Source organism: Nannobrachium achirus (genome assembly GCF_963921795.1).
Source record: "Nannobrachium achirus genome assembly, chromosome: 10".
Lineage (NCBI taxonomy): Eukaryota > Metazoa > Chordata > Actinopteri > Myctophiformes > Myctophidae > Nannobrachium > Nannobrachium achirus.
The window spans coordinates 19,204,066-19,223,238 of NC_137819.1; the positions used below are offsets into that span (position 1 = coordinate 19,204,066).

Sequence of the window (19,173 nt, forward strand, 5' to 3'; positions counted from 1 at the left end):
AGCAGTGTTCCTATTATCCCGTTCTGGGAAATGCATGTTATTATGCATAAGTCGTTTATATCCTATCTATTCCATAGTGCACTTTGGTAAAAGTAAAAAAAAAAGAAATGTCCTCGTGATCCACCTGTCCTTGGCACTTATTGAAGTAGCACAGTTTTAAATGTACGAGATCTTTAAACCACCGGCTCTGGTAAACCTCTTCAAATAGATCCATGTTTTATTCGGCTCTGTGCATACACTGTAGTCCCCAGGTTATCGGAACGTGGGTTAACAGTTTTTTTTTGTTTTCTTTCTATTGCTTTTGTAAATGGCATTTTAAGTTCTAGACATAACAACATTTACTGCCATTTGTGAAATTGTCAAATGCATGCATTTTAATGGTGTAATTCTTAGATCTTTACAATGCCATGTTTAGCTTTTCTTCTTTTTTTTTGACAGTGTCGGACAAATATACATTTCCATCATGCCAACGGAAACTTTCAGTACCGTAGTCACATACTTGTAATAACACAGGACTACAGTTGAGCCTAATTTATGCTTTGTCTTATGACTTGTGTCAAACATAGCCGACCTACAAGCTCACGAATGCAGCTCTCGATGTAATGCGCCACTTGTGGAAGCGACTAAAGTCCCTTATTGTATGGGTGAGGTTGTGAAGGCTTGTGCGAAGACCTGTCGGGTTGGCTTTTACTCACTTTAACCTTGAGGACAAGGGGAAGTTCGGCCAGGTCTACCACAGCAAGGATGGAAAGCTTGTGAAGAACAAACAACGCCTCTACAGAGTATGGTCTGTTCAATAACCGCATTAATCTTTGGCTTTGTCCATTATGGAGAGGTGACCAATGACTTAATCTAGATTGCTAATCAATCGAGATCAAATGTATACATCCTATTACGTGGGGGTCCGTGTTGGTGAGCTTGTAGTTCAGCTATTTTCAACACGCAACGCAGTCGTGTGAGGAGGCGTGGCTTGGACTTTTATGTGCAGCTTTGCACGGTCGATTCTAAACTCCCTTTGTTGAAGTACTTAACCGAGCTGTTGGTCGTTTTATAGATGGCAGGTGTTTCGTGCAGCTTTTTGCGACTTAAAATCTGCTGGTATTTGCTACCTTAAAGGCTAGTTTATGCTTCATAGGACTTGTTGTAAAATTTGTTTACTTTTCCAAATTCGTACAGATTTTTGTTTTGCACAGATTTGTCTTCAACTGGAATAAAATGTGATGCACGTTAACACTTTTGTTTTCTATATAAAATGCGTTAGTGTTGGGTCATTTAAAGTATAAATTGGCCTTAAGAATAAGAGTTTTCATGTTTGTGCCGCTGACCTTTTGCTTTTTGTAAAAAGGGGGGATTGTTTCTAAGCACATGACTTATTGCTGTTTAGCCGTGAACTAACTTTGCCGATATTGTAAATTGGGACACCATCTTGGTATGACATCATTGTCTCTACACATGGAATGCAAAAACACATGGAATGCAAAAGAGCAATACACTTCGGCATCTGGATAGATATTGACTTGAACTGTTGTACTAAAACAAATAAATAAAAAAATGTGAACGCATGACTTGTTTCTGAACTCCTTATTTATTTTGAATTGTGTGCTACAGGTTTACTCGCTGATCTCCCAGATCACTGAATCCCTGCTGTTGAGCCCAGTGGCTCTCAACCTTTTTTGGCGCTCAAAGTTTGACGAAAGGACTGCATCTGTTTAAAGGGCCCACATGATAAAAGATACAATATGTCTCTCAATGGGAGAGGATGGTAGTGTCTAGTGTGGATTCGCTTCAATGAAGAACTATATATCTTTTTAACTTTATTTTATTTATGACCCTTTTAAGCTGGTCCACCTGGCTCTCATTGACTTCAATGTATTCCACAGCTATAGTTGCCTCCCAGTGCAAAGACTGCTGGCTGGAATTGCTGCACCTTAACCTTATTTAACATGGTGTGTCACTGTCATTGACCTCCATTTTGCCAATGGGGAGAAAGTGATGACTAGTTCCAGCAGTGTGTTTGACAGCTTTGCCAAGCTGTAAAAATGCTGACCATTTGACTTATTACTGAGTGCTTTTCAACAGGCCTACCCCACTGGACCAGCTCTAGCTAAATCTCTTCTCGAGTATTGCTACAAGTATAAAACATGATATGGACAGAGTATAATTATTTTCACTTTTATTGTATTGCCGCATCCTGGGGATACTTGATCACCATCACCTCTCTAATGTAGTGTGTATTTGAAATTGTGTGTTAATTTTCTGGACATGTCGCTGTTTCTCAGCGCCTCGTAGAAATAACTACTTTGTTGCAGTTTCTAACGGTCTCTGTCTCCCTCTAGTGTTGTGTGTGCAACACTGGTTATAACATTTTGCCATTTGCAATGAGGCTTGAATACATTATTTTAACATAATTCCATTGAGCTATATTAGAATCACTAACACCATACAACAGACAATAACTACTTTGTGTATTAGCTCAGGCATGAGATGGAATTTGTTTGCTACAGTATTTACACACATTCAACAATACAAAAACACACATTACACATGTGTAATAGTAGCAGCTACATAAACATGTGCAATCTTGGTGTAGTTATTTTCGACCAATGGATGGACAGACAGACAGACAGACAGACAGACAGACAGACAGACAGACATTTATTTTCTAAATCTTCATCGTGACCTCAAATCATATTCTAGATTATATGAATTTCAAATATTTGTTTTTATTGTGAAGCACAGGAGGCAGATACATTTTCAATTCAAACGTGCTTCCCTATTTTCCAAAACAAACAGACGCGTACACAAAAATAAACAGTGTCAAAATGTACTGTATGGGATGAATTACCATAACTGTTTACAACCAAGGCTGCTTTTACATTTAAATATATATATATATATATATATATATATATATATATATATATATATATATATAATATATATTCTAGATTATAGATAAGATTATGGATAGTGAAATAGGCAACAGGTATAAGTGTTTGTTTAAGTTTATAGTGACATTGTGGCAGGTTTGTATATATAGGCTACCATTTAGAAAAAAAAGGACATGACTGTATATTGTAGTTGAAATGAAGAAGAGAAGAATATACGGTAGATAAAGTCTTACGCCGGTGTGGTCAGTGGGGTTCTGTCAACAAAGTCCTGGACAGAAAGACTGCTGGTTACTGAAGTACAAATTTATAGTACAATAGATTGTTTACATTTACTACGAACGCACGCACGCACACACGCGCACACACACACACACACACACACACACACACACACACACACACACACACACACACACACACACGTGCGATTCCAAGAGCAGAATAATATTATGTTCTTTACTTCTTTTAAGTGCTCAAAGTATTGATAAATGGTGATCAACATGATGTAACTATGACTAAAAAAACTGTGATGTCTCACTGACCAGAGCTTCATCTTCAGTTTATCTCGCTCTGCAGCTACAGTTTCATATCTGGACTGTAGGTTTTCAAGACTGGACTTGTCTGCAAACAGGAGAGTGAAAAAATAAACAGGCAGGTTTGTATACTGTAGATAAATGATGGTCAACATGATACATACAACAATACCTAAAAAAACATTCTCACTGACCACAGAGCCCCGTCTTCAGCTTATCTCTCTCTGCAGCTACAACTTCGTATCTGGACTGCAGCTCTTCAAGACTGGACTGGTCTGCAAAAAGGAGAAAGGATAATGAGACAAAGGTCTATTATTATTATTTTAGGGAAACTAGATGAAGAGCTATATTTTCCAATGCCATTTGGTTCCATTTTACTTAGACCTGGTGGGAAACACTGAGGAACTGGGATTGTCCAAATTCGAAAGGATCACAACCCTACTCAACACATACTGTAGGGCCGGAAATGTTTCAGTCAACAGCCATCAACACTCACTGTGTATGATGCCAGCCAATAGGAGAAGACACAGCAGCCCCAGGCACGCTGCAGCAACTTTGAAACCATTCTGAAACCCGTCTGAAAGACACAAGACAAACCAATGAGGTTACTTCAGTATTTAAATATATAGTATATCATATAATTAAATATTCCATTCACAGAATCAAATGGTTTATGGTCATGGGCTTGGTAAGGCTTCATGCCGTGGCCACATTGTGTTCTCCAGCTCATAATATGTTATGTAGGCATCTATTCATGGAAAATATTTAGGCGAGAATGAATAACATTCTATTCCAGTAAGTTCAAACTTGTAACGATGTCAATTGCACATAGAGCTGATTATTTTTGCTGGGTTTTACCTTCAAAATGAGACCATGCCTATGCATTTATTCCAAATGTTTCGAGAACGACAGCTAATTTACTTTGGGTAGGCCTATGCTGTTTATAGGCTTGTTTTCCTCCAGTCCACAGGATTGCTAACAGATTAAAACATTTAGTTTGTGCCTCGAAACAGAACTTGTTGGTTCTTCCTTTAAATGCATCACCACTTTTAGTTTATCATTGTAGCATTTATTTCTACTGTACCTCCGTGCTGCTTTTGTGCTTTGTTCTGCACAGCATCCTGCTGTGTGCCAGGGTCACGGCCACGGTCGTCTGCAGAGACATAGATGTCTACTATCCTCTCCTGCCCCTCTCCCCTGTCTTCCTTCTCACCTCCCACATCCGTCTCCTGCTCCCCCTCTCTTCGACCATATGTCACCTTAGTCTTTGTCACGTCTGGCTGGGCGCGCATGTCCTCACTCATTCTAGTTCATCTTCAAACTGCAGTTATTGTACGGCTTGTTGGAGAAGAGAAATCAGAAAAGAGGAGGTCCACAGCAAGCTAGAAACGGAACACTTCACGCTTTGGGTGTGACGTGTATGAGATCTAGAGTAAGCTTAGCCGAGCCATGAGGCCCATAGGGCAGCTTAAGTAAGCCTTGCCGAGCCATGAGGCCCATAGGGCAGGAGCCAATCTCCTGTGTCCTTTAGCATGAGGCAGCTTGATGTACAGGTACAACCCCAAGTCCAACCTTTTGATGCTGCATGCCAAGCAGGCAGGTATTGTGTCCCATTTTTATAGTCTTTGGTATGACTCAACCAGGCAAACACCGACCTCACAATCTCAGGGCAGACACACTAACCACAAGGCCATTGAGTTGGTGTGACATGCATGAGATCAGCGTAATGTTCTGAAACCACACTTCACGCCCACTTCTCTGAGTAACACAGTGAGATAGAGCAGGGGTTCTCAACCTGTGGGTCGGGACCCACAGGGGGGTCCCCACATTATTTTTGGGGGTCCCCAGATGATTAACTTAATGTGCAACATTGTTTTCTCACTCAACAGTAAAGTAACAAACCAACATAACGTTTTAAGTGTATAGAGGGTATCTGCACATTTCTAAAGTGAGAAATCAAAGGACTTTTTAATACCACTAAAATGAGAAATTGGACAAATTGTCAAATATTAGAGGCAGAAATTGTGAAAATAGCCGATCTACATGCTCACAACGCCTCGCAACGTGAAGCGTTGTGAGCATGTAGATCTGCTATTTTCACAATAGAACCGTGCATACAAAATGTAATGTCTCAACTTAGAGCTCGTGCTCGTCAGGGTGGGGGGGTCCCCAGTTAAAATGATTATTTTGGGGGTCACAGCCTGAAAAGGTTGAGGACCACTGAGATAGAGGTGAGGTGTTAGTGAGAAGGCTGTTTCCTTCTGCTGCAGTGTGTCATTAAAAGCGCAGTGACTTTTAATAACACACTTATTATTTAGGAGGTCTGGTAACGTTAACGTTAATTTACTAGTTATGTGTCTTTTGCGTGTCTTTTGCGTATACATCTATCATACTTTGTAGTCTTTGTAGGCTAATTTATTTAAGTTGGGAAAATAAATACAAATGCAGTACTTCCGTGATGGAGTATTCCACCGTTGCTTTACTTGCACGCATGATTTCAAGCACCCTGTTTCTGACCACTTTAGTCCTCCACATGCACAACTGCCTGAAAACAGGAGGAAATGCAACTGAGCTGAATCATCCATGTGTTGCATGATTGAGGCCATCGTTTCAAAGCCTCTTCCCTGTTTGGGCCTTATCTTATCAGTACAGACAGTGCTCTGTACTCTGTCACGTGAGAAACATATGTAGGCCACTGTATACAATGAGTATGCATGTAGTACTTAAGTAGAATTTAGATTTTTTTTTTCTTACTTAATTGGAGTAATTTTCACTACTTTTACTTCCACTCCACTACTTCTCAGAGACAAACGTTGTACTTTTACCCCACTACAATTATTTGAAAACCTTAGTTACTAGTTACTTTGTAGATTTAAATTATTATTACACAACATACATTACCTACTTCAGCCCATTTCGGCCATTTGAAAATAGCCGACCTACAAGCTCACAATGCATCGCTGTGAGCTTGTAGATCTGCTATTTTCAAAATGTTTTATACATTTTATACATTTGAAAACTTGAAATGGAACATTCTGCATAATGAGTTGGCTACTTTCTACTTTTGGTACATTTTGATACCCATACTTAACATTTATTAACATTCTTTATATTCCAGGACATCTTTGTGGTTAGGTGGTTGTTTGTCCTTAGGAGAGCTTCCACAGTGGAGTGTTCCATAAAAATACCATACAATTACCATAAAATTGTATTATGCCACTTAACAATCTTATGGCCAAGGCATGATATAATATAGACATTTCCTATAGCGTTTAAAATGTTCTTCGCATAAACATTTGCAACCAGAATGTGCATTAGTTGTAGTCCAGTGATTCTCAACCTTTTCAGGCCGTGACCCCCAATATAATCATATTTGAACTGGGGATCCCCCACCCTGATAAGCACTTGGAATTGAAGGAGTTGAGGCATTATGTTTAGTATGACTCACAGAAAATAGCTGACTCAGCTATTTTCACAATGTTTGCCTCTTTCTTGGCAATGAACCACTCCCGGGAGCTCCGCCCCCACCTCTCCGCCGAGACCTCCGACCAGAATCACAGCCGCACCATTCACTTGAATGGATATACAGCGGATTTTACACATTAAATATTAATTCCGTTTTGGACCCAGAGCTTCGAAATCTCGTCCAATCCGTCAACAAAGGCCTGGATATGCATTGGAAAAATATGTAGACCTTTAAACTTTTAAAACAATACGACAAATGAATATATAAGGACGCAACAGCAGAATGAGGAAATCGCCTGTCTGCTGGACCTATACAGAGCCGTTTTCACTTTTCACTGATTTGTTTAGAGGCTATTACTCTCCATTACACAAACAACCAACCAGAATAAACTGCTTCAAATGTAGGCTACCTGTTTCTTATCATGCCGATTGCTTATAAATCTTATTTGATATCTCTGGCGTGAAATGTTCGCGATTCCTGACAAGTTTAGCTGCCGAGACGCAGAGGGAGAGGAAAGGGTGTCGCACCAAATTCTGGGCCCTGGGTACAAGGATTCGCTGTGGGCCCACATGAATGTTCTTCATCGTGGGATTTCAAAAATAGCAAATCTACAAGCTCGCAGCGCGGCACTCAGTGCCACGCTATGAGCTTGTATATCTGCTATTTTTCAATCGATAAAGTCTAAAATAATTAAGGCCCTTCCACCTTGGGCCCTGGTAAGTCAGTCCCACTTTTCCCCCCCTTGTGACGCCCCTACCCACAGCCTGCAGTCGAAAGCAGAGTTGAAATACAACACTTTGCGTCGCTACCCCTGTTCATTCACACATTCACAGACGTACATTACATATCAGTTGCTATTTAACATAACAAATAAGGTGTTTGTAGTCATGGGTTATTGTCGTTTAGGCCAATACAGTCCATTCATATTTAAATTGGTTTGAAACGGCTTTCTGTGGTCCAGCAACCATGGACATGTTCCTTATTCCTCTGCTGCGACCTTATATATTCCTATGTCGTATTGTTTTAAAAGTTTAAAGGTCTAAATATTTTTTCCAATGCAGATCCAGGCCTTGTTGATGGATTGGAAGAGATTTCGAAGCTCTGGGTCCAACACTGAATTAGTATTTAATGTGTAAAATGTGTGTACAATCCGCCGTATTTCCCATTGAAGTGAATGAAGCCAATAGCGGCGCGCTGTGATAGTGGTCGGACGCAGCTTTTGGAGGGGGCGGAGCCGGGAAAGGTCCATTGACAATATGGTCAATGTTTGACCAGTTTTTATAGCATAGTTTGTCGATGATTTTTGTTGCAGTAATGGTTTTCATTTCACCTTTTTTTAAAGGTGATACACCATGCATTTAAAAAGTATTTATGTCATATTGTTTATGTCCCAAAAACGTTTTTCAAATGGTTTGAGGCTAAATTACCACTCCTGAATAGAGAGCCTCTCTCATTTTTGAATGGCTCTCAGAGCATTTCAGCTGCAGTACCACCTTTGGCCTGAACTGCGCCACGATTTTTTTTTTTTTTTTAAATAAAATAAAAAATGATTTTTTTGTTGTTGTTGATGATGACGTCACAATCGGCAGATGACGTCACAATCGGCAGCAAATCTGGATGGCCTGTTTGGAGAACCCGTGGGATACTTTTAACCTTCGCCTTCTCAAAACCAGAGAAAGACACAACGGTCAGAAATGGGACTTTGTGAGGATAGAAGGTGCTAGTGGGACCCCAAAAAAAGGTTTTAAAATAGGAAAAGTGAAATTTCATGGTGTATCACCTTTAAGGTATTAAATTGTTTGTGAAATGTGTTCAACACTCATGATGCAGGGAATATGGGGAGAAAAAACAAAACATTGTGTGATCTATGGTTACATTAAGTAGCCTGTTCGAAGCATATCACAAAGTATAGCACTGCCATCAGATCACTTTGAAAGATTTGGGGTGCCAGATGTTCCAATTGAGCTACTGGGAGCGTGTGCACAAAGTTCCATGCAATATCAGATATTACGTTCATGATTTGTGTTCAAATGGGAATGGAATTTTTCGGATATGCCTTGATCACTTGACTGAAATGCCTCATGGTGGTGCTCTTATAATTAGTTTGATGTGAAAGATATGACGTGGAGGTTCTTCCTTGGCCTATTGTAAATTAATTCTGCTCTGTGAAATTTGGCCTCCCAGAATCCACCACCACTACCACGTCCCACCCACCAATCAATTTAAAATATTCATGAGAATTGCTAAATTAGATCCACAAGTGCATAGAAATATTGTACCTCTACCTCAATTCCTATTTGTAAAAACGATTTACTTATTGATTAATTGACATCTTTATCTACAGATTGCACATGTTTACATATCTGTCAAAAGGATAAAACTAAACTCAAAGGCTTATACTGTATAACCTTAGTGGCAAATGATTCAGTTTGTCTCCCCATGATGGATAACGTTGTTGTCAGGCAGAAACCTCTTATCTCTGCATTCTAACTCATTGTGTTTTTTCGTAAATTAATGCCCTACTTGATCATACTACTGTGTCAAACAAGAGCATAAAAGTATCAGATCTACAAGCTCGAAATGTTTTGAGCTTGTCGATCTGCTACTTTTGGGTTTGAATTCTGAAAAGTACGTTTTGGACATATTGTATGAGGTTTCCACCCGACAAGACAATGGAGATCATTTCACGAATAGTCCTTTTTAAAGATTGTTTTCAAGGCTTTTTCCCCCCATCTCTTTATTGGACATTTTAAGGAGTATGGTACAGGTCAGACAGAAAAGATGGAAAAAGTTATGCAGGACAGGTGACAGAGAGACAAGCAATATGTCATTTTTACAACACAGGATGTGGCTGTGCCCTTTCCCAGCCTACAGTTGTAAATAGGAATGTGTTCTTAATTGTCTGCCCGGTTAAACTTAAATTTAAAACAACAACAAAGTAATATCGCAGTACATGGTGAGTCTTCTGCCGTAATCTGAAGACTCACCTATTCAGACTCCACTTTAACACCGTAGCACTTGCCCTAGCCTTGACGACCATGCAAAGGCAGTTAAATTAATTAAAATGTCATTTAGATAGCACATGTTATGTTATGTTATGTTATGTTATGTAGACACATGCCAGGTTCATTTGTTGACCTGGCATCCTACGGTTTGGATTGTCTCAATGTACATTTCATTTATTGATTGATTGATTGATATAATGTAATGTTTAGACTGATGATATAGTAGGTTCTTGGTTTACCTCTGATCCTAGATTACTGAGGCACTGACTAAACTGTCTATTTGATGTACAGTAGCCTAACTTGTGTTTACCATGCTTACTATGTCTGGTTTAGGGTTAGGTCTGCTAAATGGCTACATTCTACATGTACTCATCAGGAAGCATGAATGCATGTGAATGTCACATGTTATAAACTTTTTAAGTTCATCTTTTCCCCCTTTTTATAGATGCATGTCTTTGAGTATGGGACTATGTGTATATACCATCACAGAGTGAACAACAGAATGCCATTGAAGTTGCTGAAATTATCGTCATTGTCATGTATCCATGAACCTGACCACAAGTTAACATAGACCTCATCTCCTTCCTCCAACTGCACAGTGACACCATTAGCAGTGCTGTAAAATCCATCCTTATTATAGCCGTATGCGGTAGCAAGTCGTTGTGTGTTCTTGAAGAGGGACGCATAGCCTTCATCCTCAAGACCATGAAGGTGGTAGAAACTGAAGTGATACACTCCTTGTACAGGTGCCGTGAAGATGCCTGTAAGGAAGGACATTTGTGATGCATTCTTTTGTTTTGCCCCCCCCCCCCACCCCACACACACACACACACACACACACACACACACACACACACACACACACACACACACACACACACTCTCTCTCGCTCTCTTCTCAGTTGTCCATAGTAGGTCATAGTACTGTACCTGTGTTTGAACTGTAAGCATCACCAATGTTGGTGAGAACCTTTCTGTATTTCAGGGTGGTGTCTGTGTTGAAAGGTCCAATGGTACCACTGCGCCCAAGCCCAGCTGAGAATGCCACTTTGGATTTAGCTATAAACATACAGTATAGGCCATTAGAGTGGACATTGAAGAGGAGATTTAATGTCAGGACTTGTTTGACAGTTTCAGCAACAATCTCTCTAGCCGGGGAGCCACAGGCCCAAAAGCTCAAAGAATAGGATGTTACCTGTGATGTCATGACATACTTTTAATTTTTGTTTTTTCTATTAATTTGGTCATCAAGGTCCACAGAATGAGAGGCCTGCTCTGCCGGAAATCCTGCGAAAAAAAGTTATGGCCATTTGTATATTCACTCCATCGACTTCAATATAAAGGAAAGAAACACACCAAAAAAATATGCTTTAAGTAGCATGTGAGGGGTCAAACTAGGGATTCTTGATGATCCTGAATCCATTGCAAGCATTTGTTTTGCATGAAAAACATTCCTTGGGCTAGAAAACGGACCAAAATAACGGTAAAAAGTGATGACTCATCACTTTTCACAGGTTTGAGAGGCTGAAATCTAGCCCAAGGAATGTTTTTCATGCAAAACAAATGCTTGCAATGGATTCAGAATCATGAAGAACCCTTAGTTTGACCCCTCACATGCTACTTTTTTTGGTGTGTTTTTTTTCCAGTATAGTGAAGTCAATGGGAAACTTTTTTTCACAGGATTTCCGGCAGAGCAGGCCTCTCATTCTGTGTACCTTATTGACCAAATTGATAGGACAAACAAAAATTTGGATTATGTCATGACATCACAGGTCCTCTCTCATTTTGGCCCAGTGGCTCCCCGGCTACTCTGATTTTGTATTGTTTTGATCGATTTAATAAGCCTATTAGAGTGTATAGTGTAGTTTATACATATATAGGTTTCTTAAAGATACTGCATGTTGAACCCCCGGGTGATGGTTCTTATTCTATTGTTATTTTTTGTATTTATTTTTAATTTTATGTTTTACCATTCAGTAGATGTGTAGACCAGATTGTCCTACCTGATGTCTCCAGCAGGTGGTGCAGATGATTCTCACTGGAGTCCAGTCTGGTGTGAACCTCTCTGAGCTGTGACACACTGCTGTCCACTGCTGCTGCCAGCTCTATAGACAACAGACATGACAGATTAGTGCATTTAAATATAAGTAAGTAATAAGCCTTGCCCAGCCATTTGGCCCACAGGGCAGGACAACACAGAGAAAGATCATCTATGCCACAATCACTTCAGCCATAGTTATGGCTGAAGTTAGTTATAAGAAATCGAATAAATGGAAGAATGGGTGGATGGATGAATGAATGAATGAATGAATGAATGAATGAATGAATCAAAATTGCAAGGCTAACGTTGATTACCAGCTCCAAACAAAAGATGCTCATCCATGTGACATATAATATTACCTTCATTCTCTGTCTCTGTACCCGTCAGCCTAGCTTCCATGGCTAGAGAGAGAGAGAGAGAGAGAGAGAGAGAGAGAGAATAAAATACAAATAAAAACAGACAAAATGTTATGGCTAAAGTAAATTCAAACAGAGGATGTTCCCTATTGCTATAATGTTAATATGGGGACTGATTTGAATGGAGCGACATAAGGTTTTAAGTCTTATCTTGTACCTTCATTCTGTTTCTGTAGAATGGCCACCTGCATCTCTGCAGCATTCAGCCTGGCTTCCAAGGCTAAAGTAAAAATACATGTAAACATGCATAATAACATGGCAAAGGTTAGTTAGTTATTTTTCCTATGTCGGTTTGGGGTATCAGCGGACACAAATATCCTGCAAGCATGTCCGGGGAGGTGGACGCACTGTGATTGGTCAATCTTCGCTTTGGTGCCTTGGAAAATGCCAGGATGAAACTCATGGTCTCCCCTGTACATAGTAATACAGTCAAGCCTCTAGTAGGGACGCCCCTGAGTCTATATCAGGGGTCGACAACCTTTCTTGACATGAAGTGCCAAGTTTTCATTTTCTTGATAGTCAGTGTGCCATATCAACATTAAAGGAAGATTTCAACCCCAACATGACTTTTTTTCCTATCAATTAGTTTACTCACCCCATGGAGACTTCATGGACACTTTTGTTTTTTGTTGCAGTCCTAAGCCAATCATTTGAGGAGACTCTTTGTGTCTCTATAGGGAACAAAGTAAGCTCTTTGTGTCTCCATAGGGAACCACTGCTGGTCATCAAATTATTGGCTTAGGAATGCAACAAAAACTAAAAAAAATATCCTTGAATTCAAGTCTCCATGGTGTGAGTAATCAATGGATTTTTTTGGGGGGGTGAACTATCGCTTTAAGGTTAATTATGACACAACATCTAAATTCAATATTTCCATCCGATTTTGATTACCCACAGGCTACTGAATAGCAACCTTTATTTTTGTTCCTCTTCCTTAGAAATATTTTCTTTCACATCAGCATGTACTTCACCAAGCAATAACACAGAGCAATAACTTCACCAATCTCCAAGACTCCCTTCCCACTTCCCAGTTAGGAGTTTGAATGAATGTAGAATTAGGAGCAGGATGTAATTTGCATACAGATGTGAGGGGATGCAATTTAACTGACTAAACCTTTTTTTTTAATATATTTAATTTTAAGAAAGAAAACTCTCTCTTACCCTCCCCCGTACTTAAAGGATTAGTTCACCCCGAAAATTACCTTTTTCTATTGATTACTCTTACCATGGAGACTTGAGTTCAATGATTTTTTTTTTCTTATTTTCTTATTTCTTATTCTTATTTTTTTTTCTTATTTATTTTTTTTTGACAAAAATGTCATCACAATACATTTATCCCCATTGATTCCGGATGTCCCATCCGGAATCAATGGGAGTACATTTACTAATATCGAATTTGTGTATAGGAATGCGAAAAATACAAAAAATATCAAGTCTCCATGGCATGAGTAATCATTAGAAAAAAAGGCATTTTGGGGGTGAACTACATCTTTAAGGTTGCCTACCCCTTGTGTCTATTCCATGACAAAAACAGCATGGAAATTTGAATCGCTAAAGTTAGTCGGAAACCCAGGCTTATTGGCGATTGGAAGAAAGTCTCCAGCTCACACCAACCAATTATATATAATATTAATGACATAACATAATCACAGCTTGAGCATGCTTGTTCACAGACATATCAGTGTGACATACCTTTATTCTTCATCTCTGCAGCCATCATTCTGGCTTCCATGTCTAAAGGAAAAAAAAGGGGGAAAAATCACACACAATGTGAAGTGAGCGGTGGTCGTGCTTGCTATAGCAAAACGCGGAGGAAAAAGGCTACAGATATACGACATATGACATCACTAGACAAACATGATGCTACGTACACACATTTTAATATATATATATATATATATATATATATATATATATATATATATATATATATATATATATATGATGCTGCAAAATTGCATGACTCAAACTTCCCTGCTCCCAACATAAGATGTTCCATATGGTACAGTGTTAAAAAAAAGCTTGCACGTTCACAAAACATGAGGCTACCTTCATTGTGCGTCTCTGTAGACTGCAGCCTGGCTTCCAGGGCTCCAATCTTCATCAGCAGTTCACACATATCAGGCAGACAGTTCCTGTCTGTCTGTGATGTGCTGCTGTTGTCATCATCTTTCTCTGAATCACTGAGGACGTTTGATCCGCTGGCTCTGACGCAGCAAACTAGAAGCCCTGCTGCAATTCAAAATACTCTCATGTTGTTCTGTCTGGCACTTAAGGCTGTCAACACTCCTGTTTCATTGCTTTATACTTGCTGGTTGTACTTGTGTAGGCTACGACACAGACCCAGCATTTATGCCCATCTGAGTGTGTGAATGTGTCGGTGATAAACATGTGTGTTGACAGCTGAACTGTATCACATGACGTGCAGGAAACAGAGGGAGCAGAGATGGCACACATACACATAGACTAAACCAGCGTTTCTCAAAGTGGGTGCCGCGGCACCCAAGGGTGCATTGACTTAAGTGAGTTGCATCCAGTGGCGTCAGTTCAGCAAAAGCTAGGGTATGGCAATGGGAGTCCTCATGGAAAAGAGGCATTACATTTTGTATAACACGGTTCTACTGCGAGGCGTTGTGAGCATGTAGATTGGCTATTTTCACAATGTCTGAAAAAAACGAGTTTTGTCAGTTTTTTACCCAGGTTTCTACAGTTTCTTGGGCTGGATATGGCAGCCTGGAACGGTTGTTCAAGTGGGGCACGTCCTGGTAAGCCAAACGCCGATAAGGCAAACGCTGATAAGCCAAACTCCTTTTTTTTTAAAACCTCCTTTTGTTATGGTGAAATGTGAGCTCACCTGCATCGCGTTTCATTCCATTCATGCGTTTATCGTGCGCTTGCCCAGGCCTTACGGCCTGGGCATAAATATAACGATTGCATTCACCACGGCTACGTAACTCGGCTGCTTGCAATGTCGTGGACAATAACTGTGACATATAACCATTGTATTGCTAAAAATAAGGAGGCTACTCTGTTTCCTTAACAAGACGGCAGAAGATCACTACGGTAGTAGGAGACCCGGGCAGTACATTTGCGCTTGCCTTATCAGCGTTTGCCTTATCTGCGTTTGACTTAGAGGGATTTCCCCGTTCAAGTGCAGCTAAACTTGGCATGTTAGTAAACGTGCCACAATTAACAATAATGAATTGCACCTGTGCAGCTGACCTGCAGAACCTGGGAATATACCATTCTGTCAAGATGGGGAGAATACAAGTGTGGAGAAAATAATTATAATACCTTGTTAAAGTGACCATTGTGTTAAATTTTGCATTTGTAGTTATTTTACTGTAATTTAACAACATAATAAACAGAACAGAAAGACAAAGTGACATTCATGGATTTATATTTAAAATCCCCCCTTGACCCAGGGTATGGCAGCTGCATACCCCTGCCATACCCAATTGACGCCCCTGGTTGCATCGTAGGCCTAATACTTGGTGCATACGCTGCATTCTTTCTACATCAAATCCAGAAGTGTTGTAGATTCTGTCCCCCCCAGAATAGGGATACTGGGGTTCAAGTGGCTAAATGTCAAGTTATTTTCAACCTGTCCTAAAGGAAACCAATATTCTCTCAAGTTTTCCTTGTGGCATACTGTCTTAGGGGTGAAATATTTACATGATTGCATAATGCGACATAAATGTAAGTTGCTATGAAGTGTAAGTGACGTGTAATTCAGGGGCGCCAAATCTGGTTAGCCATCGTCAAAGACAAAGGAAAAACAGTGCCCTCTCTGTTTTGATCCTTTTCACTACATCTGTTCTTGAGAGATTAGGGGCACAGCGGTTTAAATAGTTATTTACAGGGGTGACCGGAGCCAAAAAATAAAAATGTAGAACCACCTGGACTGATGCTCACTGACGTGCACAGTTAACAATGGTGTCAAGATAGATTGAAATACACCTTTAATTCAAGGTTGAGTTTAGACATTGGAAAAAGGGGAAATCGTATCACCATCCTTATAAGTCCCACAATCCTCCTCTCCTCCCCCCTCTCATCTCCCCTTTAGTTTGTTTTTCCCACAACAGTTTGATAAGGTGGGAAATTGCACTTACATTGCAGCGTAAGACGCAGCTGCTTCAGTTGACATCAGTTATCTACTTGTCCTTGGCTGAATTTGTTGATAAAGTTTCATCGGCCACTGATAAATCAGATAGCATATACAGTATTGAGTTGTTTCTGTAAATGTTTTATTTTAATTTTTTTAACTGTACTTCACATTTGATCGACTTGTATTTGAGTAATATACGACCAGGAATATCTATACTTTGACTGAGGCACTGGGGTTGAATAAGATGAACATCACTGGCCAGTTTCATCCTGGAAAGTTTATTTTTGTTTGTTGTTTGTTTTTTGCAGTGCACACGCATACAGTATATTTGAACATTAATTACCACTTGGCAACATGGTAGAGGGCTATGCCAAACGGTGAAAACATGAAACTCGCAACGATTGGCCAAAGATTTAACAGGTATAGGTCATGCCCTGTTTGACCTACTCATATCGAACTCCTGGGATTTTCGTGCCACGTGCACAAAACCTTTTATACATGAACTTTGGACCAATATCTATTATTTTAAATTGAATATATATTTTTTAAATAATTCAATGAATATTGCAGTTTTATGAAAATTATTATTCTGTCCCTAACACATAGGCTACTGCAGACTCAGATTTGTATGACACTTTGCTCAGGCCACAGTTTTTTTTTCTTTTTTTTTTTTTTCAAAGTTGATCCTATTTATAGTTTTTAAAAGACAAAGAAGCGGCCGCACGTATTGCAGCCAAAGTGCCAATATTTACTTTTGATCTCATGCCAAAGCTCGTCCAGCAGTCTGCTGTCGCCGATCTGAGCTTCTCGCCCTTAGGGCGTCTTACTGGTGTTATATATTCTTTAAAGGGTGGGTTATCATTCATTCATAGCATCTGCTAGTAGGGGGTAGCCTCGCGTAGCCAGAAGACTCTGCCATTGCAAAGAGAAATTGCCCTTGGCAGATTAGGTCTGGCTCCGCTCAGTTATTCAAATATTTCATGGCTCACAAGTCATGAGGAACCAACCAGGGGTCCAGTATGCAAATGTAGGTGTATGTATCACCTTTCCGCAGCTCTGATTGGTTCTAGGTTTGACACTGAGAAGAACCAGACTAATCTCCACACAGTGATATTGTCTGGCTATGCTTCAACCTGTAAGGCTAGGGTTACTTGGCTTAAAAATCCAGTACGTAGGGGCTATTGAAGTCAGTTACTTTGTGTACATTTGTGAAAACATTGAAGACCCCTGTTCCCCCACTCAAAAACATTGAAGACCCCAGTTCTAGATCATGGCTCTAAAGACAAAAGAGAACGCTGCACCCAGCGCCAGTCCCAGGGACAGGAAGAAGGCCATGATGGCTCCCGTTGTCTCTGCCTCATGCTGTGCAACCATCTTTGGTCCAAAGCACATGCACAGGCTGGCCAGGTATCCATTGGAGAACGCGAAGAGGATCATGAAGAGGATGTACCAGGAGTCATGGCCAAACCACACAGGTAGGTAGTGACGAGGCTGCACGTTACACAGCATGAACATAGGTACAAAGACAACACGCACACCCACCAGGATGGGCAGCCAGATACTGTCTGCACCCGGCCACTTACATACACCCGTCAGGCTCTTCCCAACGGTGTCCATCACGTTGAAGAGCAGGAAACACGAGACGGGGATGAAGTAGGTGTCCCAGGCTACTCCGTCTGCTATCGTGGACTGGACGTCCACTGTGACCGCTGGGAACGTACCGATTGTGATGGTGAAGATGAAACACACAGACATGGCAATCACCCAGATCTTTTTGAAGATGGCAAAAACAGAAACAACCGTCTTGTCCACCTCTTCACTCAGACTGACCACAACATCTGGCTTGTCCTGCTTGTTCTCCTGGTCAGTGGATTTCTTGAGTCTCTTGTTCTCCATGTAGTAACGGAAGAGGGTCATGAAGAGGATGTACCAGGAGTCATGGCCAAACCACACAGGTAGGTAGTGACGAGGCTGCACGTTACACAGCATGTCGTTGTCGTGTGGAAATCTTGTATGTCCAAGACCGTTCGTTTTGCATTCATCATTTTAAAAATTATTTAAACTAGTGAAAACAGCAGATCTACAAGCACACAACGCCTCGCACCGCGAGGCGTTGTGTGCTTGTAGATCTTCTGTTTTCACTATTTTTGTGCGACTGCTTTGTACGATGAAGCAGGGCTTTACTTTGCCATAGAACGTACACATTTGGAGATACGAGATTTCCACCGACAACGACGATATACTAGTGTTGTTGCTGCTCTTAAGCTTCGTACACACCGCCGGCGAATTGGCGAATAGCGAATTAGCGTATAATTCGCCTTTTGTTTAAAACCTTATAAAGTCAATGGAAGCATCCACACCAAACGCAAATTTCGAAAAAGCGAAAAGGCGTCTGTTTTTTATTCGCCCTTGTGTCGAATTTAGCGAACGTTCAAAGGCGAATTCCTCTCTCTCTCTGTATCAAAGTAAGCTCACTCTACCCTATTTCAAGAGAGAGAGAGAGAATGGTGGAGAGACCTTCACGTTACATTGAGGCCGAGGGGAACAGTGTTTTTCTCCTTTTCCGTGTCTCTCTCTGTGTGGCAGCGTGGCTGCTTGTTACAAGCAGCTTGTAAAAACTACTCGAATGTATTACTGGTAAAAGCATATGGTATGTTTTAGGCTAATTTATAACTGCAGACTAATGTTTTAAAATAAATCGCTGGGTATTAAA

At 40.4% G+C, this 19,173-nt stretch overlaps 1 protein-coding gene across 1 annotated transcript; it reads right to left on the reverse strand.

Annotated features, from left to right (window-relative positions):
- Positions 1-17,723: 17,723 nt before the first annotated feature.
- Positions 17,724-18,449, reverse strand: LOC308292893 (equilibrative nucleoside transporter 1-like; the record flags this gene model as incomplete). The annotated part of the gene is made up of 1 exon (XM_080735316.1): positions 17,724-18,449. One exon carries the CDS (start codon positions 18,447-18,449, stop codon positions 17,724-17,726), a length of 726 nt encoding a protein of 241 aa, XP_080591442.1.
- Positions 18,450-19,173: the final 724 nt, after the last annotated feature.